A 25897-nucleotide genomic window follows, 5' to 3' on the forward strand; every position below is an offset into this window, starting at 1 on the left:
CCCTGTATAATCAGTGTCAGAGCCTGGTCCGCATTGCCCGCAGTAAGTCGGACCCGTTTCCAGTGAGGGTTGGACTCCGCCAAGGCTGCCCTTTGTCACCGATTCTGTTCATAACCTTTATGGACAGAATTTCTAGGCGCAGTCAGGGCGTTGAGGGTATCTAGTTTGGTGGCTGCAGGATTAGGTCTCTGCTATTTGCAGATGATGTGGTCCTGATGGCTTCATCTGGCCAAAGTCTTTAGCTCTCACTGGATCGGTTCATAGTCGAGTGTGAAGCGACTGGGATGGGAATCAGCACCTCCTAGTCCGAGTCCATGGTTCTCGCCCGGAAAAGGGTGGAGTGCCATCTCCGGGTTGGGGAGGAGATCTTGCCCCAAGTGGAGGAGTTCAAGTACCTCGGAGTCTTGTTCACGAGTGGGGGAAGAGTGGATCGTGAGATCGACAGGCGGATCGGTGCGGCGTCTTCAGTAATGCGGACGCTGTATCGATCCGTTGTGGTGAAAAAGGAGCTGAGCCGGAAGGCAAAGCTCTCGATTTACCGGCCGATCTACGTTCCCATCCTCACCTATGGTCATGAGCTTTGGGTTATGACCGAAAGGACAAGATCACGGGTACAAGCGGTCGAAATGAGTTTCCTCCGCTGGGTAGCGGGGCTCTCCCTTAGAGATAGGGTGAGAAGCTCTGTCATCCGGGAGGAGCTCAAAGTAAAGCCGCTGCTCCTCCACATCGAGAGGAGCCAGATGAGGTAGTTCGGGCATCTGGTCAGGATCCCACCCGAACGCCTCCCTAGGGAGGTGTTTCGGGCACGTCCGACTGGTAGGAGGCCACGGGGAAGACTCAGGACACGTTGGGAAGACTATGTCTCCCGGTTGGCCTGGGAACGCCTCGGGATCCCCCGGGAGGAGCTGGACGAAGTGGCTGGGGAGAGGGAAGTCTGGGCTTCCCTGCTTAGGCTGCTTCCCCCGCAACCCGACCTCGGATAAGCGGAAGAAGATGGATGGATGGATAAATATATATATATATGTATATACACACACACACACATATATGTATATATATGTTGTGTAATGTAGTTTTAAAATGTTGTGTGTGTGTACATACATATATATATATATATATATATACATACATATATATATATATATATATATATATATACATATATATATATATATATACACATACATACATACATACATATATATATATATATATATATATATATATATATATATATATATATATATATATATATATATATATATATATATATATATATATATATATATATATATATATATATATATATACATATAAATATAATGTTGAAAGATGCCACCTGATGGCCATAAGATGTAACGGCACTTTTTGTCCATATAGATAAAAATAGTGTTCATGTATGAGATCTAGGGCTGCCAATTATGGCCAAAGTAATAATTAAGATTATTGTTATCAATATTGAAATCATGATTACTGATTGTTAAGTAAAGCAGTGTTGGGGTGTGAATGTAATACCATCATGTCATTTGCAATGTCTAAAATAAAGACTATAGATAAACGTTATCCATATACTTAAAGACTAATATTAGGGGTTTATTCTTTAATAACAGCAACTTGTCAGCTTTTTGTCATTACATGATGCCTGTCAAGACTTGGTCCTGGGTGTGTGCTTTTCCGGGATGCAACGGGAAGTTGGCACGGGCGAGACGGGAATGGAGGTACATGATTTATTTATATTTATCAAAAAAAAAGGAATAAATGAAAGCGCGCACAGTGGCGGAGAATAAACTATGAAAAACAAAAAGACTATAAACATGGAACCAAAACTTACTGTGACAAGGGACATGAAGCAGGATCATAGAGGAATGGACAGAGCATAAATGTGGTGCGGTATGGGGTGCGAGGTCGTCAGAAAGACAAACTGAAAAACACTGAACTTAAATACTATGGACATGATTAGTGAAAGCAGGTGCGTGACTCAAAACGTGAAACAGGTGCGTGACGTGACAGGTGAAAACTAATGGTTGCTATGGTGACCAGACAAAGGAGTGAAAAGACAGAAACTAAACAAAACATGACTTAAAACAAAACATGATAATACAGACATGACAGAGCCCCTCCCTTAAGGACAGATACCAGATGTCCAAGAAAAAAAAAAACTTAACAAAAGTCATGGGAGGGCGGGAGGGGGACATGGCGGTGGGTCGCCAGACCACGTGTCCCCGTATCCACCGGGGCAGAGTTAGGTGGCGGCGGCGAGTGGAACGCCGCTGCAGCAGGCGAGGCGGGCGCCCAGGGAATGGCCACATTCGTGGCCGACTGGGAGGTGGGCGCACTTGGCGTGGCGGGCGACCAGGTAGCGGCCATATCCGTAGCCGACGAGGAGGCAGGCGCGTCGTCAACTTGGCAGGCGTGGCAGCTCGGCGTGGCAAGTCAGGCGGCGAAGCTCGGCGTGGCGCGTCCAGCGGCGAAGCTCGGCGTGACGCGTCCAGCGGCGAAGCTCGGCGTAGGTCTTGGTCTTGGTGTGGGTCTTGGCATGGCGGGTCTTGGTCTTGGCATGGCGGGTCTTGGTCTTGGCATGGCGAGTCTTGGTCTTGGCATGGCGAGTCTTGGTCTTGGCATGGCGAGTCTTGGTCTTGGCATGGCGAGTCTTGGTCTTGGCATGGCGAGTCTTGGTCTTGGCATGGCGAGTCTTGGTCTTGGCATGGCGAGTCTTGGTCTTGGCATGGCGAGTCTTGGTCTTGGCATGGCGAGTCTTGGTCTTGGCATGGCGTGTCTTGGTCTTGGCATGGCGTGTCTTGGTCTTGGCATGGCGTGTCTTGGTCTTGGCATGGCGTGTCTTGGTCTTGGCATGGCGTGTCTTGGTCTTGGCATGGCGTGTCTTGGTCTTGGCATGGCGTGTCTTGGTCTTGGCATGGCGTGTCTTGGTCTTGGTCTTGGCTTAGCGGGTCTTGGTCTTGGCATGGCGGGTCTTGGTCTTGGCATGGCGGGTCTTGGTCTTGGTCTTGGCATGGCGGGTCTTGGCATGGCGGGTCTTGGTCTTGGCGTGGAGGGTCTTGGTCTTGGACTTGTTGAGCTGGTACCGGAGCTTGGCGTCGTGGAGCTGGTACCGGAGCTTGGCGTCGTGGAGCTGGTACCGGAGCTTGGCGTCGTGGAGCTGGTACCGGAGCTTGGCGTCGTGGAGCTGGTACCGGAACTTGACGTCGTGGAGCTGGTACCGGAGCTTGACGTCGTGGAGCTGGTACCGGAGCTTGGCGTCGTGGAGCTGGTATCGGAGCTTGGCGTCGTGGAGCTGGTACCGGAGCTTGGCGTCGTGGAGCTGGTACCGGAGCAGGTGGAGGTGGTCTAGCTGGGGGTTGCGGCTTGACAGGTCGGAAGACTGGTGGTGGCGGCCGTGAGGGAGGCTGTGGCTTGACATGGTGATGCTGAGCCACCCCACCTGAAGAATTCCCAGCCCTAGCCCCCCCCTCAAGGGGCGGATACCAGACGCGCTCCCTGCGGTCTGGAACTCTCTGTAGGGGTGGGCGGAGGAGGGCAGAAACTTCCCCATTAAATTGTCCAAATTGTCTTTCTTGTGCCTGGGATTGAGTGGGTGAAAAAAAATTGTTTTGTGTCTTGGGTGTGGCTTGAGTCCTGGGGAGCGGGGAATCAAAAGAAAAAGAATTCAGAAAAAAAAAATCCTGGTCTTTGACATCATCCGGGCGAAGCCGGGCTGGCTGCTGCTTGCTTCCGCCCGGAGGGGGAGGGGCATGTGGGAGCGGCGTGTCCTGCAGGCTCGCGGAAGTTCTACCTGACGTCCTTCGTCGGGAGCGGCGCTTCCGCGGCTGAGGTGACGCTGTGTCGTCCTGGGACCAAATGAAGTCTCTATACTCCATGGAGGAGTAGCGCCGCGTTTCCTCCTCCATCGCGCACAGGACCGCCCAAGAAGCCTTGTCGAACATGTCCAACTCAGGTGCGGAAAAGCGGGTCTGCTGACGACCTACTGTCAAGACTTGGTCCTGGGTGTGTGCTTTTCCGGGATGCAACGGGAAGTTGGCACGGGCGAGACGGGAATGGAGGTACATGATTTATTTATATTTATCAAAAAAAAAGGAATAAATGAAAGCGCGCACAGTGGCGGAGAAAAAACTATGAAAAACAAAAAGACTATAAACATGGAACCAAAACTTACTGTGACAAGGGACATGAAGCAGGATCATAGAGGAATGGACAGAGCATAAATGTGGTGCGGTATGGGGTGCGAGGTCGTCAGAAAGACAAACTGAAAAACACTGAACTTAAATACTATGGACATGATTAGTGAAAGCAGGTGCGTGACTCAAAACGTGAAACAGGTGCGTGACGTGACAGGTGAAAACTAATGGTTGCTATGGTGACCAGACAAGGGAGTGAAAAGACAGAAACTAAACAAAACATGACTTAAAACAAAACATGATAATACAGACATGACAATGCCTTTATCTCCATTTTTACATTTTGATAGAGGGAGGTATTTTTATTGTTATTCATTTATTATTTAAGTTATGTACATGTATATGTACATGTAGATGATGTATTGGGACAGATCCATTAAGAGTTTGAGCAGAAATATGTCGTATAGAAATTAACTACACACAATAACACATTAACAAGGTGCTATGTCACATGAATGATTTTTGAAGTAATATCTTTGTGACATGAAACAAACAGAAGTAATGTAAAAAACTCAAAAATTGGTGTTTACTTTTTGATATCAAAAGAAAAAGAAGATGAATTCTAATAAACAAGCTTTGTTCTTCTCTAACGCTTACTATCAGTACAACAGTTTGGCCGACAAAAATAAAGACTGACACCTCACACATCGAATACACAATCTTCACACCCTGCGTTCAGTTGGATGAGATGACAAAACATTTGAGCTAGTATTGATGTTATTTGAACACTGGTACAGTTTGCAGATAAATAAAGGAGGAGTGAACATCCCAGTCGACAAAGTAAAGACTTTACAAACCAGTTGTGACAACGTTCACGACACATCACCTGCATGTTTCCTCACCTCATTAACTCTGTCACAGCAGCTGCTGGACGCCGTATTGAGGAAATAAAAGCAACGTCAAATAATTTTCTCCTTCGCTCTTTACTTTTAGTGTTGGGAAAAGTGTCTCCAATATTGTCCACACCTGTCTCCATCCAAACACAGCAGTGCGCTCTTAAACGCACGGCAGGAAGTGAGGGAAAATGACGTTGAACTATCTCCGGAGCAAAGTCTGTGTCGTTGGTCCGCCATGATTATCAGGCCAAACGACGCTATTGCGCATGCGCCTGACTTCCTGTTGCCTAAAATGCATTAATAAATGACGGGGATATATATATATATATATATGTATTTATACATATATCTACTGTGATGAGGTGGCGACTTGTCCAGGGTGTACCCCGCCTTCTGCCCGATTGTAGCTGAGATAGGCTCCAGCGACCCCCCGCGACCCCAAAAGGGACAAGCGGTAGAAAATGGATGGATGGACATATATCTAACATATATATATATATATATATATATATATATATCCATTTTCTACTGCTTGTCCCTTACGGGGTCACGGGGGTGCTGGAGCCTATCCCAGCTGCACACGTATATATATATATGTATATACATACACACGCACTTCTTGTTTGTTTTTCATCTTATCAGTTTATAAAATGAATGTAGTTGGCTGCATTGTTATTAAAATGATTTTAGATGATATTATTTCAACAATGTATTTAATATGTTCAGTGTACTCAACAAAATGTGACTTGTGATGAATAATTATGCTGAAGACTGCAAGACAAAAAATGAAAAGTAAGCCCGATCACCTTGGTGCAGGTGTACCTAATGTTGTGACCTATGTGAGTGGAGAAACGCGTGTGCTGGAAATGACCAAAAGTGCACGATGACACACGGCGCGCGCAGACAGTGAACCACGACATGACTTCCAGGTGAGCAGAATACCTTCTTCTCCACCAGGATCTCCAACGTCGCTCTCCTCCACACCTGGCCTCCAAATCCAAGAACAATCAGTCCTCCTCAATCCTCACAAGTTGGCGGCCGCGGTGGAGAAAAGTCGCCGCGCGGCATCGTGGAAGAAAATCCCCCAAATATCCCTAAAAAAATGAGGAAATGCTAATCATAGCAAGAAGAAGAAGGGAGGGGGGTCTTCTGAGTCTTCTTGTGTCGCCGGCAAACAAGCGAAGGAAAAGAGCGAGAAGAAAAGATGTTGGCGGTGGTAAAAGAAGAGGAGCAGGCGGGGGAGAAGCAGCACTGTGGATGATGTGCGCAGTGCTGGAAGGATGATGGCAGGAGGGGGAGGAGAGGATGGGAGGAGGGAGAGAGCGAGAGAGAGAGAGAAAAAGAGAGCGAGAGAAACAGAGAGTGAAAGAGAGACTGAGAGAAAAATAGATAATTACACAAAGAACTGAGAGCGAGAGAAAAAGCCAGAAAGAATGGGGGAGAGAGAGAGAGAAAGAGAGAGAGTAAGGGAGAGAGTGAAAAAGAGAGGGAGCGACAGAGAGGGAGATGAACCATATGTACATTAGATTTTTTTCCACTTTCAATCATTCAAATATATTCATATTCATGGTATTATTAAGGGACAAGTGGTAGAAAATGGATGGATATTATATAAATATTCAAATATATTAATATTAACGTATTATTATATACATAATTCAATTTTTGTTTTCCATGGTATTATTATATAAATGATCTAAATTTATTTATTTGTATTGTATTATTATATAAATATTCAAACATATTTATGTTCATGGTATTATTATATAAAGGATTCAAATATATTGGTATTAACGTTTTAATATATACATGATTCAAATACATTGATTTTCATGGTATTATTATGTAAATGATTGAAATAGTGTGTGGATGTGAGTGTGAATGTTGTCTGTCTATCAAAGGGAATAAGCGGTAGAAAATGGATGGATGGATGTGATTGAAATATGTTAGTATTAATGCAGTCATAGTTTTTTTTTAAACTACATCAATACTATAATATAAATTTATTTTTTTACTTTTTTTTTTTTTTTTTACACAGTTTTATAAATACAGTTGGGATGTTTTATTTTTAATTTTATTGAAAAATATTGCATCAATCAATCAATCAATGTTTATTCATGTAGCCCTAAATCACAAGTGTCTCAAATGGCTGCACAAGCCACAACGACATCCTCGGTACAGAGCCCGCATAAGGGCAAGGAAAAACTCACAACCCAGTGGGACATCAATGTGAATGACGAAACCTTGGAGAGGACCGCATATGTGGGTCCACCCTCCTCTAGGGGAGACCGAAAGCAATGGATGTCGAGTGGGTCTGACATAATAGTGAGAGTCCAGTCCATAGTGGATCTAACATAATAGTGACAATCCAGTCCATAGTGGGTCTAACATAATAGTAAGAGTCCAGTCCATAGTGGGGCCAGCAGGAGACCATCCCGAGCGGAGACGGGTCAGCAGCGCAGAGACGTCCCCAACCGATGCACAGGCGAGCGGTCCACCCCGGGTCCCGACTCTGGACAGCCAGCAAGGGAGAGGGGGGCAGAGGAGAAAAGAAACGGCAGATCAACTGGTCTAAAAGGGGTGTCTATTTAAAGGCTAGAGTATACAAATGAGTTTTAAGATGGGACTTAAATGCTTCTACCGAGGTAGCATCTCTAACATTCCAGAGTACTAGAGCCCGAATAGAAAACGCTCTATAGCCCGCAGACTTTTTTTGGGCTCTGGGAATCACTAATAAGCCGGAGTTCTTTGAACGCAGATTTCTTGCCGGGACATATGGTACAATACAATCGTGTAGTATTTTATACGTAAGTAGTAAAACCTTAAGGTCACATCTTGATTACAGTTGCATTATTAATGTCATATCTTGTCTGAGTAGCTCTTATTGTATTAAAAAAACAAAAAAAACATTCTAACCACTTGATCCAAATAAAAATATTTGACAGTACTACATTGATGCTTAATACAGATTTTTTTATTTTTAAATGTTTGAAATATATATATTTTCTTTATTTCTAATTATATAAATTGTTCATATTTTTATCAATACAAATGGAATTTTTATTTCATTTTATTGATCCGTCTGAAATAAAAAAAAAACCTAAACTGTGATCTACCCCCTCAATTGGATCCATCTCTGAATGTGATCCCGCTTCTGACACCATCTCTTTTTACAAGGTTGTTAGTCGCTTAAGAGCTTGTGAAATGGTAACATGAGGTCCCATTTTTGCTAGATAGGATCCTGCTCCACCTTCTACGGTTCATTGGATCATCTCTGAATGTGATCCCGTTTCTGACACCACATATTTTTTTTACAAAGTTGGCAGTTGCTTAAAAAATATTTGTGAGATGGTAGCATGAGGTCACATGTTTGCTAGACAGGACCCTGATCTACATCCTAGGGTTCATTGTATCCATCTCTTGATGTGATCCCACTTCTGACACCACATCTTCCATAAGGTTGGCAGTCATCTAAGAACTTGTGAAATGGAAACATGAGGTGACATGTTTGCTAAATAGGACCCTGATATACCTTCTATGGTTCATTGGATCCATCTGTTGATGTGATCCCACTTCTGACACCTTATTTTTTTAAGTAGTTTGGCAGTCGCTTAAGATCTTGTGAGATGGTAACATGAGAAGAGGAAGTAGAAAACTGTGATCTACCTCCTCAATTGGATACATCTCCTAATGTGATCCCACTTCTGACATCACATCTTTTTATAAGGTTGGCAGTCACCTAAGAACTTATGAGATGGTAAAATGAGGTCACATGTTTGCTAGACAGGACCCTGATATACATCCTACAGTTCATTGCATCCATCTCTTGATGTGATCCCACTTCTGACACCACATCTTCTATAAGGTTGGCAGTCGTCTAAGAACTTGTGAAATGGAAACATGAGGTCACATGTTTGCTAAATAAGACCCTGATATACCTTCCACGGTTAATTGGATGCATCTCTTGATGTGATCCCACTTCTGACACCTTATTTTTTTAAGTAGTTTGGCAGTCGCTTAAGATCTTCTGAGATGGTAACATGAGAATAGGAAGTAGTAAGCTGTGATCTACCTCCTCAATTGGATCCATCTCTTGATGTGATCCCACTTCTGACACCTAATTTTTTAAAGTAGTTTGACAGTCACTTAAGATCTTGTGAGATGGTAACATGAGAATAGGAAGTAGTAAACTGTGATCTACTTCCTCAGTTGGATATATCGCCTAATGTGATCCCGCTTCTGACACCACATCTTTTTATAAGGTTGTCAATTGCTTGAGAACTTGTGAGATGGTAACATGAGGTCACATGTTTGCTAGATAGGACCCTGATCTACCTTCTACGGTTCATTGGATCCATCTCTTAATGCGATCCCACTTCTGACACCTTATCTCTTTAGCTCAGACGGCTCATCCTGAGATTGTAAAAGCTGTAATAAATCTACATTTTTTTTTGTGTGTGTGTGTTTCCAGGAACTCAGTTGACGGGAACAAGAAGCTGTACGCTATCTACGACACAAGGTAAGACTGCTGAAAACTTTTTAAGCCCGCATACATGAGTATACGTCATATACTATAGGTTCGTTATGGCGGTAAATATTAGGTTACGTAGGTGATTTATACACCTAATTACTGTAAATGGAAAAATGGTACCAGTGTCATTTTTACAGTGCGGGTTCGGAGACTAAACAGCCAGTATTTTTTTATTTTCTTAACAGCGTGTGGTCTTTATTTTACTTGTAGTTGTACTATAAATCAAATATTTATAGGTTTTTGTTGTGTTTTTTTATTAACCCGTGGCAAAAATGGTAAAAATACTGAAATAAACATAATGTAATCATTCAGAGCTAAAATGTTTATACCAGTAACTAATACGCTTTATTTTGTATATCCTCCTGGGAAGCAGCGTCCTCTGTGGCCCACCACATTAAATGTGGCCCACCACCACGTCGTTTAACGTGACCCGCCACTCGGATTAAGTGGCCCGGCACATCGTTCAAGGTGGCCCGCTATATTGGATAAGGTAGCTCTCCACATCGTTTACTATGTTTATTGTGGACATCACGATGTCTGAGGTGGCCTGCCATGTCGTCTAATGTGGCCCGCCACATTGTTTAAGGTGTTCAACTACGACGTTTAATGTGGCCTGCCACAACTTTGAATGTGGACTGCCACAACTTTGAATGTGGCCTGCCACATTGATGAATGTGACCTGCCAAATCGTTGAAGGTGGCCCGCCATATTGTTTAAGGTGGTCCGCCATATTGTTTGAAGTGGCCTGCTCCATCGTTTAAGGTATTCCGCCATTTCATTGAAGGCGGACTGCCACAACGTTTAAAGTGGCCCGCCACAACATTGAAGGTGGCCCGCCACTTCTTTGAAGGAAGTCCGCGACGTCATTAAATTGTGGCCTGCCACAGCGTTTCAGGCGGACCACCACATTATTGAAGGTGGTCCGCCACATCATCAAATGTGGCCTGCCACAACATTTAAGGTGGCCCGCCACGTTATTGAAGGTGGTCCGCAACAACGTTTAAAGTGGCCCACCACAACATTTAAGGTGCCCCGCCATGTAGTTTAAGGTGTTCAACCACAACATTTAATGTAGCCCATCACATCGTTAAGGGTGGCCCACCATATTGTTTAAGGTGGACCGCCATATTGTTTAAAGTGGCCTGCTCCATCGTTTAAGGTATTCCGCCACAACATTGAAGGTAGCCTGCCACATCGTTCAAGCTGACCTGCCACAACGTTTAAAGTGCCCCGCCACATCATTGAAGGTGGTCCGCAATAACATTTAAAATGGCCCGCCATGTAGTTTAAGGTGTTCAACCACGACATTTAATTTGGCCCACCCCATCGTTAACGGTGGCCCACCATATTGTTTAAGGTGGTCCGCCATATTGTTTAAAGTGCCCTGCTCCATCGTTTAATGTGGATTGCCACAACGTTGAAGGTAGCCTGCCACAACGTTTAAAGTGGCCCGACAAATTGTTTAGAATGACCTGCTCCATCGTTTAAGGTATTCCGCCACTTCATTGAATGTGGCCTGCCACAACGTTGAAGATTGCCCGTCATGTAGTTTAAGGTATTCAACCACAACATTTAAAGTGGCCTGCCACGTCGTTAACGGTGGCCCACCATATTGTTCAAGGTGGTCCGCCATATTGTTTGAAATGGCCTGCTCCATCGTTTAAGGTATTCCGCCACAACATTGAAGGTGGCCTGCCACAACGTTGAAGGTGGCCCGCCACTTCGTTTAAGGTGGCCCGTCATGTAGTTTAAGGTATTCAACCACAACATTTAAAATGGCCCGCCACGTCGTTAACGGTGGCCCACCATATTGTTTAAGGTGGTCCGCCATATTGTTTGAAGTGGCCTGCTCCATCGTTTAAGGTATTCCGCCACAACATTGAAGGTAGCCTGCCACATCGTTGGATCTGGCCTGCCACAACGTTTAAAGTGGCCCGCCACAACGTTTAAAGTGGCCCGCCATGTAGTTTAAAGTGTTCAACCACGACATTTAAGGTGGCCCATCACATCGTTAAGGGGGGCCCTCTATATTGTTTAAGGTGGTCCGCCATTTTGTTTGAAGTGGCCTGCTCCATCGTTTAATGTATTCCGCCACAATGTTGAAGGTAGCCTGCCACATCGTTGAATCTGGCCTGCCACAACGTTTAAAGTGGCCCACCACATCGTTTAATGTGGCCCGCAACATAATTAATTGTGGCCCATCACGTCGTCTCAGGTGGCCTGCCACAACATTCAAGACGATCCGCCACATGGATTTGACTTTGATTTGTCGTATTGTTTACTTTAAACAACGTGACAGGCCGTATCATTTAAGCATCAAGCATTTTTTGGGGGTCTATTAAAAATGAATGCTTCAATATCTGCTAGTCGTATGATTTCAAAGCAAGTCATGGATTTATCTGCAAGTAAGAAATCTAATAATCAGAAACAGTTTTCATTGCAAATTATGTTCATATTCATAAACATGCACTGTTACAAGAGGCCCCCAGTAAAGGATATAAAAAAGCGACTGTCACTGGAAAAAGCAAAGGGGAGCCACGCCCCTATGCGCCCCCTGTTGGCACGCTAGATTGGTAGAAAGGGGGTGACGGCGCGTTACGGCGTGTTGGATCAAGTCCCAGTAGATTTAAGGGCGGGGGAAGCACGCTATGTGGGCGGAGCCTCTGTGCTCACTCTCTGGTTCACCGGCACCTTGACTCACTGCTCACCTGAGCCGCCATGAGGCTCCTCCAGGCGGCGTGCTGGCCGCTGGTCGTGGCCGCCATGTGTCCAGGTGCACGCAGGTGAGCTCTTTAACGGCCGGGACCTTTTTCTGCTTCTTCTTCAGGGATTATTGTTATTGTTGGGAACATTTAAAAGTCTCCTTCTTGGTCTCCTGCAGCGTCAACGAGCCCGGCAACATGTCTTTTGTCAAGGAGACCGTGGACAAGCTGCTGAAGGGGTATGACATCCGGCTGAGACCGGACTTTGGGGGTAAGAACAATACCCTGTTTATATTAGCATGCTAGCATTTTATGTTAGCATTTTTGCTAATTTCATGCGTATAAAACTATAAATCATGGCTTTTGATACTTGGCGCCATCTTAGATTTATGCTAACTTTTCCTATATAATCGTGCTAATATTAGCATGCTAATTTCATGCGTTTAAAACTATAAATCATGACTTTTGATACTTCGTGCCATTTTAAAAGTATGCTAACTTTGCCTATGCTAATGTTAGCATGCTAACGTACTATGCTATCATTTTTGCTAATTTCATGTGTATAAAACTATAAATCATGGCTTTTGATACTTGCCGCCATTTTAAAAGTATGCTAGCTTTTCCTATATTATCATGTTAACATTAGCATGCTAACATTTTATGTTAGCATTTTTGCTAATTTAATGCGTATAAACCTATAAATCATGGCTTTTGGTACTTGGCGCTATCTTAGATTTATGCTAACTGTTCCTGTTATCATGCTAACATTAGCATGGTAACATTAGCATGCTAACATTAACATGTTAACATTAGCATGCTAACGTTTTATGTTAGCATTTTTGCTAATTTCATGCGTATAAAACTATAAATCATGGCATTTGATACTTTGCGCCATCTTAGATTTATGCTAAGTGTTCCTATGTTATCATGCTAACATTAGAATGCTAACGTTTTAGGCTAGCATTTTTGCTAATTTCATGCGTATAAAACTATAAATCATGGCTTTTGATACTTGGCGCCATCTTAGATTTATGCTAACTGTTCCTATGTTATCATGCTAACATTAGCATGCTAACATTAACATTTCTACATTTTATGTTAGCATTTTTGCTAATTTCATGCGTATAAACCTATAAATCATGGCTTTTGATACTTTGTGCCATCTTAGATTTATGCTAACTGTTCTTATGTCATCATGTTAACATTAGCATGCTAACGTTTTAGGCTAGCATTTTTGCTAATTTCCTGCGTATAAAACTATAAATCATGGCATTTGATACTTGCCGCCATCTTAGAAGTATGCTAACTTTGCCTTTTGTTATCATGCTAACATTAGCATGCTATCGTTTTATGTTAGCATTTTTGATAATTTCATGCATATAAAACTATAAATCATGACTTTTGATACTTGGTGCCATTTTAAAAGTATGCTAACTTTGCCTATGTTATCATGTTAATATTAGCATTCTAACGTACTATGCTATCATTTTTGCTAATTGCATGTGTATAAAACCATAAATCATGGCTTTTGATACTTCCCGCCATTTTAAAAGTATGCTAACTTTTCCTATATTTTCATGCTAACATTAGCATGCTAACATTTTATGTTAGCATTTTTGCTAATTTCATGCGTATAAAACTATAAATCATGGCTTTTGATACTTGGTGCCATTTTAGAAGTATGTTAACTTTTCCTATGTTATTATGCTAACATTAGCATCATAACGTTTTATGTTAGCATTTTTGCTAATTTCATGTGTATAAAGGAGGGGGCGGGGGTTGGTGGTAGCAGGGGTGTATATTGCAGCCCGGAAGAGTTAGGGCTGCATGGGATTCTGGGTATTTGTTCTGTTGTGTTTACGTTGTGTTACGGTGCGGATGTCCACCCGAAATTTGTTTGTCATTCTTGTTTGGTGTGGGTTCACAGTGTGGCGCATATTTGTAACAGTGTTAAAGTTATTTATATGGGCACCGTCAGTGTAACCTGTATCGCTGTTGGCCAAGTATGCATGGCATTTACGTGTGTGCGTGCTGAAGTCGCACATATTTTGTGATCGAGCCGGCACGTTGTTGGTATGGATGAAAAGCAGACGTGACGACAGCTCGTAGAGGACGTTAAAGGCAGTGCCTGATGAACAACTTCGTTTGATAATGAAGGTTGCCTCAGCTCAAAGCCTGAGCCCCGACATTTATGAACTAGCATCCAAGAAAAGATGGCAGGTATCTGGCTTGGGCACATCAGATTAGATCAGTGTGTTGCAAACTGAGCAGTTTAAAGTCCTGAATGGTTGGTTTATTCATTGTTATTTTATTTTCAAATTTATTAGCCTGTGGAAAAAGTTAATGTTGATATTTACCTCAGAAGACTGCAAATAGAAAAGAGCCATTACATTTTTATTTAAATTGTATTTGATATGCCATTGATATTTTTTTATTATTATTATTATTATTTGAAACTCGATTTTGCATGTCACTATAAAGTTATATAAGCCTTGCTTGTTCAATATTCAATGCAAAACTTGTTTGGGTCCCTATTAAAAGGTTCATTTGTTCAACCTTGGCCCGCGGCTTTGTTCAGTTTTAAATTTTGGCGCACTCTGTATTTGAGTTTGACACTCCTGTTTTATGCTATCATTTTTGCTAATTTCATGTGTATAAACCTATAAATCATGGCTTTTGATACTTGGTGCCATTTTAGAAGTATGCTAACTTTTCCTATGTTATCATGCTAACATTAGCATGCTAACGTTTTATGTTAGCATTTTTGCTAATTTCATGCGTATAAACCTATAAATCATGGCATTTGATACTTGGCACTATCTTAGAAGTATGCTAACGTTTCCTATATTATCATGCTAATATTAGCATGCTAACGTTCTATGCTATCATTTTTGCTAATTTCATGCGTATAAACCTATAAATCATGGCTTTTTATACTTGGTTCCATTTTAGAAGTATGCTAACGTTTCCTATATTATCATGCTAATATCAGCATGCTAACGTCTATGCTATCATTTTTTACTAATTTCATGCATATAAACCTATAAATCATGGCTTTTAAAACGTGGTGCCATCTTAGACGAATGCTAACTTTTCCTATGTTATCATGTTAATTGGGGCGGTATAGCTCGATTGGTAGAGCGGCCGTGCCAGCAACTTGAGGGTTGCAGGTTCGACCCCCGCTTCCGCCATCCTAGCCACTGCTGTTGTGTCCTTGGGCAAGACACTTTACCCACCTGCTCCCAGTGCCACCCACACTGGTTTAAATGTAACTTAGATATTGGGTTTCACAATGTAAAGCACTTTGAGTCACTAGAGAACAGCGCTATATAAATATAATTCACTTCACTTCACTTCACTAATTTCATGCATATAAGCCTATAAATCATGGCTTTTGATACGTGGTGCCATCTTAGACGAATGCTAACTTTTCCTATGTGATCATGTTAATGGTGTCATGCTAACATTTTATGATAACATTTTGCTACATTCATTCATGCTAATATTAGCATGCTAACGTGCTATGCTATCATTTTTTCTAATTTCATGCGTATAAACCTATAAATCATGGCTTTTGATACGTGGTGCCATCTTAGACGAATGCTAACTTTTCCTATGTGATCATGTTAATGGTGTCATGCTAACATTTTGCTAAATTCATTCATGCTAATATTAGCATGCTAACATACTATGCTATCATTTTTGCTAATTTCATACATATAAACCTAAAAATCATGGCTTTTGGTACTTGACGCCACCTGAGACATGTGCTAACTTTTCCTGTTTTCACGCTAATGTCAGCATGCTAACAATTTAAGTTAGCATTTTTGTTAAATTTATTCGTATAAACCTAAAATTCATGGTTTTTGATACTTGGCGCCATCTTAAATATATGCTAACCTTTCCTATGTTTTCATGCTAACTTTAGCATGCTAACATTCTATGTTATAATTTTTGTTAATTTCATGCATATAAACCTATAAATCATGGCTTTTGTTACTTGGTGCCATCTTTGAAGTATGCAGATGATTTCTCTGTTATCACACTAATGTTAACATGCCAGCGTTTTATCCTAGCATTTTCTTCTAATTTTATGCGTATAAACCTATAAATAATGGCTTTTGATACTAGGTGCTATTTTAGACGTATGCTAACTTTTCCTATGTTATCATGTTAATGGTAACATGCTAACGTTTTATGCTAGCATTTTGCTAAATTAATATGTATGAACCTAAAAATCATGGCTTTTGGTACTTGCCGCCATCTGAGACGTGTGCTAACTTTTCTTATGTTATCACATTAATGTTAGCATGCTAGCAATTTAAGTTAGAATTTTTGCTGAATTCATTCGTATAAACCTAAAAATCAGGATTTTTGATACTTGGCACCATCTTAAAAGTATGCAAACTTTTCCTTTATCATACCAACATTAGCATGCTAACATTTTATGCTATCATTTTTGCTAAATTAATGTATATAAACCTATAAATCACATTGTTTTTTATACTTGGCCCCATCCTAAAGGTATGCTAACGATTCCTTATCATATTAATATTAGCATGCTAACATTTTATGCTAGCATTTTTGCTAAATTAATTCATATAAAACTCAAAATCATGGCGTTTGGTATTTGGCGGCATCCTAGACATATGCTAACTTTTCAAATGTTGTCACGCTACTGTTAGCATACTAACAATTTAAGTGAGCATTTTTGCAAAATTCATTCATATGAACGCAGAAATCATGTGTTTTGGTACTTGGTGCCATCTTAGACGTATGCTAACTTTTCCGATGTTACCATGCTAACATTAGCATGCTAACGCTTTTAGCTCATATATGAGTATGTAAACCTAAAATTCATGGATTTTGAGACATGTCTCCACCTTGCAAGTATACTAACAGTTCTACTTATAACAAGTAATGTTAGCATGCTCATGTTTTATGCTAACCTTTTAGCTTCTTTTAACCCTGGGCCAGAGGTTCACAGCACAGATAGCAGGCCCATCAACATTTCTGTGGGAATTTCTAGTGATATATCAATAATATGATATATCCATCCAGATATAATACATGCTAACATGCTTTTGTTTACTTTGAAGCTACCCCGGTTGCTGTTGGCATGAGCATAGACGTGGCCAGCATAGACATGGTGTCAGAGGTCAACATGGTAAGTTCAGCAAAAACTTGGAATGAATTAAGTATAAACTCTGGGGAAAGTTGACATTTTCTCCACATATGTTATTTAGATTATTAGAAATCATTCGATATCACAAACTCCCCAAAGATCTTTTATGTCAGATGTCCAAAGTGTGGCCTGGGGGCTATTTGCGGCCCGCAGTTCGAGTTTTGTTGGCATGCAACATATTGTCAGAAAAACAGAAAAAATGTAATAAAAAAGAGCAAAAATATGTAAAGTAACAAGTAAAAAGAGGGAAATATAATACTAATAACTGAGGGGTGTCAAAACTTTTAAAAGTCAAAGTATGCTAGGGCCATTTTGATACTGTTTTGTATTGTTAATATATATATATATATATATATATATATATATATATATATATATATATATATATACACACATGTATACATACATGTACATACATATATATATATATATATATATATATAGGTATATATATATACACCATATATATATATATATATATATATATATATATATATATATATATATATATATATATATATATATATATGGTAAATGGTATAGCGCTTTTCTACCTTTTTTAAGGAACTCAAAGCGCTTTGACACTATTTCCACATTCACCCATTCACACATTCACACACTGATGGCGGGAGCTGCCATGCAAGGCGCTAACCAGGACCCATCAGGAGCAAGGGTGAAGCGTCTTGCTCAAGGACACAATGGACGTGACTAGGATGGTAGAAGGTGGGGATTGAACCAGGAACCCTCAGGTTGCTGGCACGGCCACTCCCCCAACTTCGCCACATACATACATATATATATATATATATATATATATATATATATATATATATATATATATATATATATATACACACATATATACATACATACATATATATATATATATATATATATATATATATATATATATATATATATATATATATATATATATACATACAGTATATATATATATATATATATATATATATATATATATATATATATATATATTAGAGATGCGTGGATAGGCAATTATTTCATCCGCAACCGCATCACAAAAGTCGTCAACCATCCGCCATCCACACGAACCAACATTTTATCAAAACCACACCCGCCCGCACCCGCCCGTTGTTATATATCTAATATAGACGATGCAAGGCATTAGTGAGGTTATAAAGCTTTTGCCTGTTAAAGAAAGGAGACTGATCCAATTTAGCAGAGACATTCAATGCGTGCCACGCATTAATATCTCTTGGCCACGCATTAGTGGCTAAGAGATATTAATGCGTGATAATATTATTTATAAGAACGAGGCTTTTAAGAAGTTAAAAAAATGTTTTAGAAAGACTAGGCCTATATTTTCGTTAGGTAAAAAAAATGTTCTGAATTTATTTAAATGAATATTAACTTGTTAACGTTATAATGCTCAAATAGGGACGAGGGCGGGGTGCACAGTGAAGCAGTGAACAATTTCGCGACAAAGATGAACCTTTATTGATTGATCTGCAGCCATGACAAAATATCAGACAATCTCCATTGTCAACGACAGGCAGGAAAATACGGATAAACACATAGCCTATGTTCTAGGCATAGGCATAGACTCATACGTTTTTAAGTTGAAATAAAAAAATAAATTAAAAATGTGCCTCATAAGCCTTAGGCTGTCAATCACGCGCACAAACTTAAATTATACAATAACATATGTATGTCATCTCTATTTAAACAAAAATAAATTCAATAAATAATAATAATTAATTACCTGCAACTTATTGGCCAAGGCAAATAGCTGAAGGGGGGAAATCAAACCCATCAGAGTGCACTTTACTTGAAAGCGAGGCCAAATAATTAACACACAGTAGTATATCTCGAATAGAAAAAAAACACAATAAACAACGCAATTGCCTTAATTCCTTTGCATTGTAGTGCGCCCAAACAACACGTAACCATCAAAATTATTTAGCTGACCGAACTCAATATAGGTTAGACATGGGCTTATTTGGTATAGCCTAGGTAACGTAGACTAATTCGTTTAACATATCCAATCGTATGTCTACTTACTTTTTTTTTTGTTAGCACTATGCAGGAATAAAATGGCATCTACAGTGCCAGGATTCAGGCGAGAGCGCCTGGCCTCTAAAATGCGCCCTGCTGCGCTGAAGGAGCGCTCACTTGCACCACTTGTTGCTGGGACGCGGTGCCATCTTTTTCTTTTTTTCTTCTTCTCCTGTTGTGTTGTGTTGTGCTGCAGTGCCTGATGAACAATTGACTGTTTCAAAGAGTGCTGCTCGTTTTTCGTATGTGGGTAACAACACTTAACTATGTATATATATTTCCGAATTGGTTCAACCGCAACCCGCCCGCATCTATTTAAAATCTATTTTTACCCGCCCGACCCGCGGTTTATCCGCGGACTCCGCGGTTGTGTCCGCAAACCGCGCATCTCTAATACATATATATATATATATATATATATATATATATATATATACATACATATATATGTATTAGAGAGTGTGTTATTTAAAGCAGGGGTGAACAAACTATTTACACTGAGGGCTACATTCAGAAAAATACATTTTGTCCAATAAAAAGATGCTAAAAGCAACCAATGTACGTCAATTTATGCTAAGCTAGCTGAACAAAACATCCATCCGTTAGCTTTGTGGTATAGGTGCCAAAGGTCATTAGTGGTATAGGTGACAAAGGTCATTAGTGGTATAGGTGACAAAGGTAATTAGTGGTATAGGTGCCAAAGGTCATTAGTGGTATAGGTGACAAAGGTCATTAGTGGTATAGGTGACAAAGGTCATTAGTGGTATAGGTGACAAAGGTCATTAGTGGTATAGGTGACAAAGGTCATTAGTGGTATAGGTGACAAAGGTCATTAGTGGTATAGGTGACAAAGGTCATTAGTGAAATAAGAAATAACGAGTTAACTCATGGGATAAATCACATTAATCATGTACATACACAGATTATTCACAGTAAAATTGCATTTTTATCCAAATATTGGAGTCTTTTTTAGGATAATTGAAATGATGGACTCAACTAGTCATACTTGTTATTAATACTTGTATTAATAAGTATAAAAATTTTAGCTTCTTTTTACATTTATTGTTCTCATTTTTGTTGTTTATTTGACTCCTAAATGTGAAGCGGGACAACATAAAGAAACGGCAGGAAGCACTTTGCTAAATGCTAAACTGCGAGTCAAAGATCTTCTGTATGATTTAGAAAAAAATAATTGTACGTAAGAAAAGTACATGTTTGTGTCAAGAAACACTTGTGTGGGCGGAGCTTGAGTGATCATTCTGCAGTGTTCCCCGCAGACAGCAGGTGAGTTCGCGTGTTGCACACGTCTGACAGGCTCCTCCCATGGGCCTCATTTCATGCCTCACAAGTACTGCAATACTCTGCCTCACAAGTACTGCAATACTCTGCCTCACAAGTACTGCAATGCTCTGCCTCACAAGTACTGCAATACTCTGCCTCACAAGTACTGCAATACTCTGCCTCACAAGTACTGCAATGCTCTGCCTCACAAGTACTGCAATACTCTGCCTCACAAGTACTGTAATATTCTGCCTCACAAGTACTTCAATACTCTGCCTCACAAGTACTGCAATACTCTGCCTCACAAGTACTGTAATATTCTGCCTCACAAGTACTTCAATACTCTGCCTCACAAGTACTGCAATACTCTGCCTCACAAGTACTGCAATACTCTGCCTCACAAGTACTGCAATACTCTGCCTCACAAGTACTGCAATGCTCCGCCTCACAAGTACTGCAATACTCTGCCTCACAAGTACTGTATGTATAGGATAGTACACACATATTGAAGTACTACATGTACAGTACATACACATTGAAGTACTCCATGTACAGCAAAGTACACTAATTGAAGTACTCCATGTACAGTACACACATATTGAAGTACTCCATGTACAGTACATACATATTGCAGTACTCGATGTACAGCATAGTACACACATATTGAAATACTCCATGTACAGTACACACATACTGAAGTACTCCATGCACAGCATAGTACACACATATTGAAGTACTCCATGTACAGTACAGACATATTGAAGTACTCCATGTACAGTACACATTTATTGAAGTACTCCATGTACAGCATAGTACACACATATTGAAGTACTCCATGTACAGTACACATTTATTGAAGTACTCCATGTACAGCATAGTACACACATATTGAAGTACTCCATGTACAGTACACATTTATTGAAGTATCAATCAATCAATCAATCAATCAATCTTTATTTATATAGCCCTAAATCACAAGTGTCTCAAAGGGCTGCACAAGCCACAACGACATCCTCGGTACAAAGCCCACATACGGGCAAGGAAAAACTCACCCCAGTGGGACGTCGATGTGAATGACTATGAGAAACCTTGGAGAGGACCGCATATGTGGGTAACCCCCCCCCCCCTCTAGGGGAGACCGAAAGCAATGGATGTCGAGTGGGTCTGACATAATATTGTGAGAGTCCAGTCCATAGTGGATCCAACATAAACATAAGTACTCCATGTACAGCATAGTACACACATATTGAAGTACTCCATGTACAGTACACATTTATTGAAGTACTCCATGTACAGCATATTACACTAATTGAAGTACTCCATGTACAGTACACATATATTGAAGTACTCCATGTACAACATAGTACACACATATTGAAGTACTCCATGTACAGTACACACATATTGAAGTATTCCATATACAGTACACACATATTGAAGTACTCCATGTACAGCATAGTACACACTTATTGAAGTACTCTATGTACAGTACAGACATATTGAAGTACTCAATGTACAGTACACACATTGAAGTACTCCATGTACAGTACACATATATTGAAGTACTCCATGTACAGCATAGTACACATATATTGAAGTACTCCATGCACAGCATAGTACACACATATTGAAGTACAGCATAGTACACACATTAAAGTACTCCATGTACAGTACACATATATTTAAGTACTCCATGTACAGCATAGTACACTAATTGGAGTACTCCATGTACAGTACACACATATTGAAGTACTCCATGTACAGTACACATATTGAAGTACTCCATGTACAGCATAGTACACACATATTGAAGTACTCCATGTACTGCATAGTACACACATATTGAAGTACTCCATGAACAGCATAGTACACACATATTAAAGTACTCCATGAACAGCATAGTACACACATATTAAAGTACTCCATGTACAGCATAGTACACACATATTAAAGTACTCCATGTACAGTACACACATATTGAAGTACTCCATGTACAGCATAGTACACACATATTGAAGTACAGCATAGTACACACATATTAAAGTACTCCATGTACAGCATAGTACACACATATTAAAGTACTCCATGTACAGTACACACATATTGAAGTACTCCATGTACAGCATAGTACACACATATTGAAGTACTCCATGTACTGCATAGTACACACATATTGAAGTACTCCATGAACAGCATAGTACACACATATTAAAGTACTCCATGAACAGCATAGTACACACATATTAAAGTACTCCATGTACAGCATAGTACACACATATTAAAGTACTCCATGTACAGTACACACATATTGAAGTACTCCATGTACAGCATAGTACACACATATTGAAGTACAGCATAGTACACACATATTAAAGTACTCCATGTACAGCATAGTACACACATATTAAAGTACTCCATGTACAGTACACACATATTGAAGTACTCCATGTACAGCATAGTACACACATATTGAAGTACTCCATGTACTGCATAGTACACACATATTGAAGTACTCCATGAACAGCATAGTACACACATATTAAAGTACTCCATGAACAGCATAGTACACACATATTAAAGTACTCCATGTACAGCATAGTACACACATATTAAAGTACTCCATGTACAGTACACACATATTGAAGTACTCCATGTACAGCATAGTACACACATATTGAAGTACAGCATAGTACACACATATTAAAGTACTCCATGTACAGCATAGTACACACATATTAAAGTACTCCATGTACAGTACACACATATTGAAGTACTCCATGTACAGCATAGTACACACATATTGAAGTACTCCAAGTACAGCATAGTACACACATATTGAAGTACTTCATGTACAGTACACATATATTGAAGTACTTCATGTACAGTACACACATATTGAAGTACTCCATGTACTGCATGGTACACACATATTGAAGTACTCCATGAACAGCATAGTACACACATATTGAAGTACTCCATGTACAGCATAGTGCACACATTGAAGTATTCCATGTACAGCATAGTACACACATATTGAAGTACTCCATGTACAGCATAGTACACACATATTGAAGTACAGCATAGTACACACATATTAAAGTACTCCATAAACAGCATAGTACACACATATTGAAGTACTCCATGTACAGCATAGTACACACATATTGAAGTACAGCATAGTACACACATATTGAAGTACTCCATGTACAGCATAATACACACATATTTAAGTACTGCATGTACAGCATAGTACACACATATTTAAGTACTCCATGTACAGCATAGTACACACATTTTAAAGTACTCCATGTACAGCATAGTACACACATATTGAAGTACAGCATAGTACACACATATTAAAGTACTCCATGTACAGCATAGTACACACATATTTAAGTACTCCATGTACAGCATAATACACACATATTTAAGTACTGCATGTACAGCATAGTACACACATATTTAAGTACTCCATGTACAGCATAGTACACACATTTTAAAGTACTCCATGTACAGCATAGTACACACATATTGAAGTACAGCATAGTACACACATATTAAAGTACTCCATAAACAGCATAGTACACACATATTGAAGTACTCCATGTACAGCATAGTACACACATATTGAAGTACAGCATAGTACACACATTTTAAAGTACTCCATGTACAGCATAGTACACACATATTGAAGTACTCCATGTACAGCATAATACACACATATTTAAGTACTGCATGTACAGCATAGTACACACATATTTAAGTACTCCATGTACAGCATAGTACACACATTTTAAAGTACTCCATGTACAGCATAGTACACACATATTGAAGTACAGCATAGTACACACATATTAAAGTACTCCATGTACAGCATAGTACACACATATTGAAGTACTCCATGTACAGCATAATACACACATATTTAAGTACTGCATGTACAGCATAGTACACACATTTAAGTACTCCATGTACAGCATAGTACACACATATTGAAGTACAGCATAGTACACACATATTAAAGTACTCCATGTACAGCATTGTATCCCTGTGGGCTCCAAAGTGAAAAGGAGGCAGTTTGTAATCCAAACAAGCAAAAAAAAAACCAATATTGTCATCAGCACTTTTGGAGGGCAGCGAGCGTGAGTACCATTGAGCAGCAGTCAGCGTACTACACGTTGTACTACAGTACAGTATGCAGTACGCAGAGTACAAGATGTATTTGCTAACTTATTCAAGACAACATTAGCGGAGTCAGCGGCGCTAAAAAGCTTTTGTGATGGTCGATGGTGGAAGGCGACTATTAATGATTGATGTCTTCCTGCCGGCGCAGTAGTAGTAATCATGGTCCTGTGTCCGTCTGCAGGACTACACGCTGACCATGTACTTCCAGCAGTACTGGAGGGACAAGCGCCTGGCCTACCTGGGCATCCCTCTCAACCTCACCCTGGACAACCGTGTGGCCGACCAGCTGTGGGTGCCCGACACCTACTTCCTCAACGACAAGAAGTCCTTCGTGCACGGCGTCACCGTCAAGAACCGCATGATCCGACTGCACCCCGACGGCACCGTCCTCTACGGCCTGCGGTGAGCGCCGCCGGGCTTTACTGCGTGATGCAAGAAAGGACAAACAACTGTGGTTCCCTTTTGCGTTCATCTGTTCCGGTGTCAAACTGTGACCTTCTTGAAACACTTTTGTCAGGTCACATCGTAACATTCTTGACTGAAACTAGTTTTGTAGCTGTCGGTCCATTCACATAGACAATTCGTGTAAAGATATGTCTGTCCATTCATTTACACAAATAACGTCAAGATATATCTGCCATTCATGTACATAAATAATATCAAGATATGTCTGTCCAGTCGCATAGAAAATTCATGTAAAGATATGTCTGTACATTCACATAGAAAATGTGTTTAAATATATGTCTGTCCATTCATATACATAAATAATATAAAGATATGTCTGTCCATTCACATACATACATAATATAAAGATATGCCTGGCCAGTCATATACATAAATAATATAAATATATGTCTGTCCATTCACATAGGAAAGTAATGTAAAGATATGTCTTTCCATTCATATACATAAACAATATAAAGATATATCTGTCTGTTCACATACAC

General features: G+C 40.2%; 2 protein-coding genes across 4 annotated transcripts in view; one reads left to right on the top strand and one right to left on the bottom strand.

The window, feature by feature from the left end:
• gabra5 (gamma-aminobutyric acid type A receptor subunit alpha5) overlaps positions 1 to 6834 on the bottom strand; it is a 74191-nt gene extending 67357 nt beyond the window's left edge. Inside the window, exon 1 of the mRNA XM_061977580.2 lies at positions 5972 to 6834. The gene's annotated coding sequence lies outside the window, so the exon portion shown is untranslated. The remainder of the gene's footprint in view (positions 1 to 5971) is intronic.
• gabrb3 (gamma-aminobutyric acid type A receptor subunit beta3) overlaps positions 1 to 25897 on the top strand; it is a 115082-nt gene that overhangs the window by 54029 nt on the left and 35156 nt on the right. For 2 of the 3 annotated variants that reach the window (XM_061977578.1, XM_061977577.1), the window contains exons 1-4: positions 12224 to 12343; positions 12442 to 12533; positions 17362 to 17429; positions 25132 to 25352. In XM_061977578.1, the coding sequence (XP_061833562.1) occupies positions 12279 to 12343; positions 12442 to 12533; positions 17362 to 17429; positions 25132 to 25352 (446 nt within the window). In that variant the 5' untranslated portion in view covers positions 12224 to 12278. Of the gene's footprint in view, positions 1 to 9500; positions 9549 to 12223; positions 12344 to 12441; positions 12534 to 17361; positions 17430 to 25131; positions 25353 to 25897 lie in introns of those variants that run through there. The other variant, XM_061977576.1, reaches the window with a different exon arrangement.

The sequence above is a fragment of the Nerophis lumbriciformis genome, linkage group LG18 (genome assembly GCF_033978685.3).
Source record: "Nerophis lumbriciformis linkage group LG18, RoL_Nlum_v2.1, whole genome shotgun sequence".
Lineage (NCBI taxonomy): Eukaryota > Metazoa > Chordata > Actinopteri > Syngnathiformes > Syngnathidae > Nerophis > Nerophis lumbriciformis.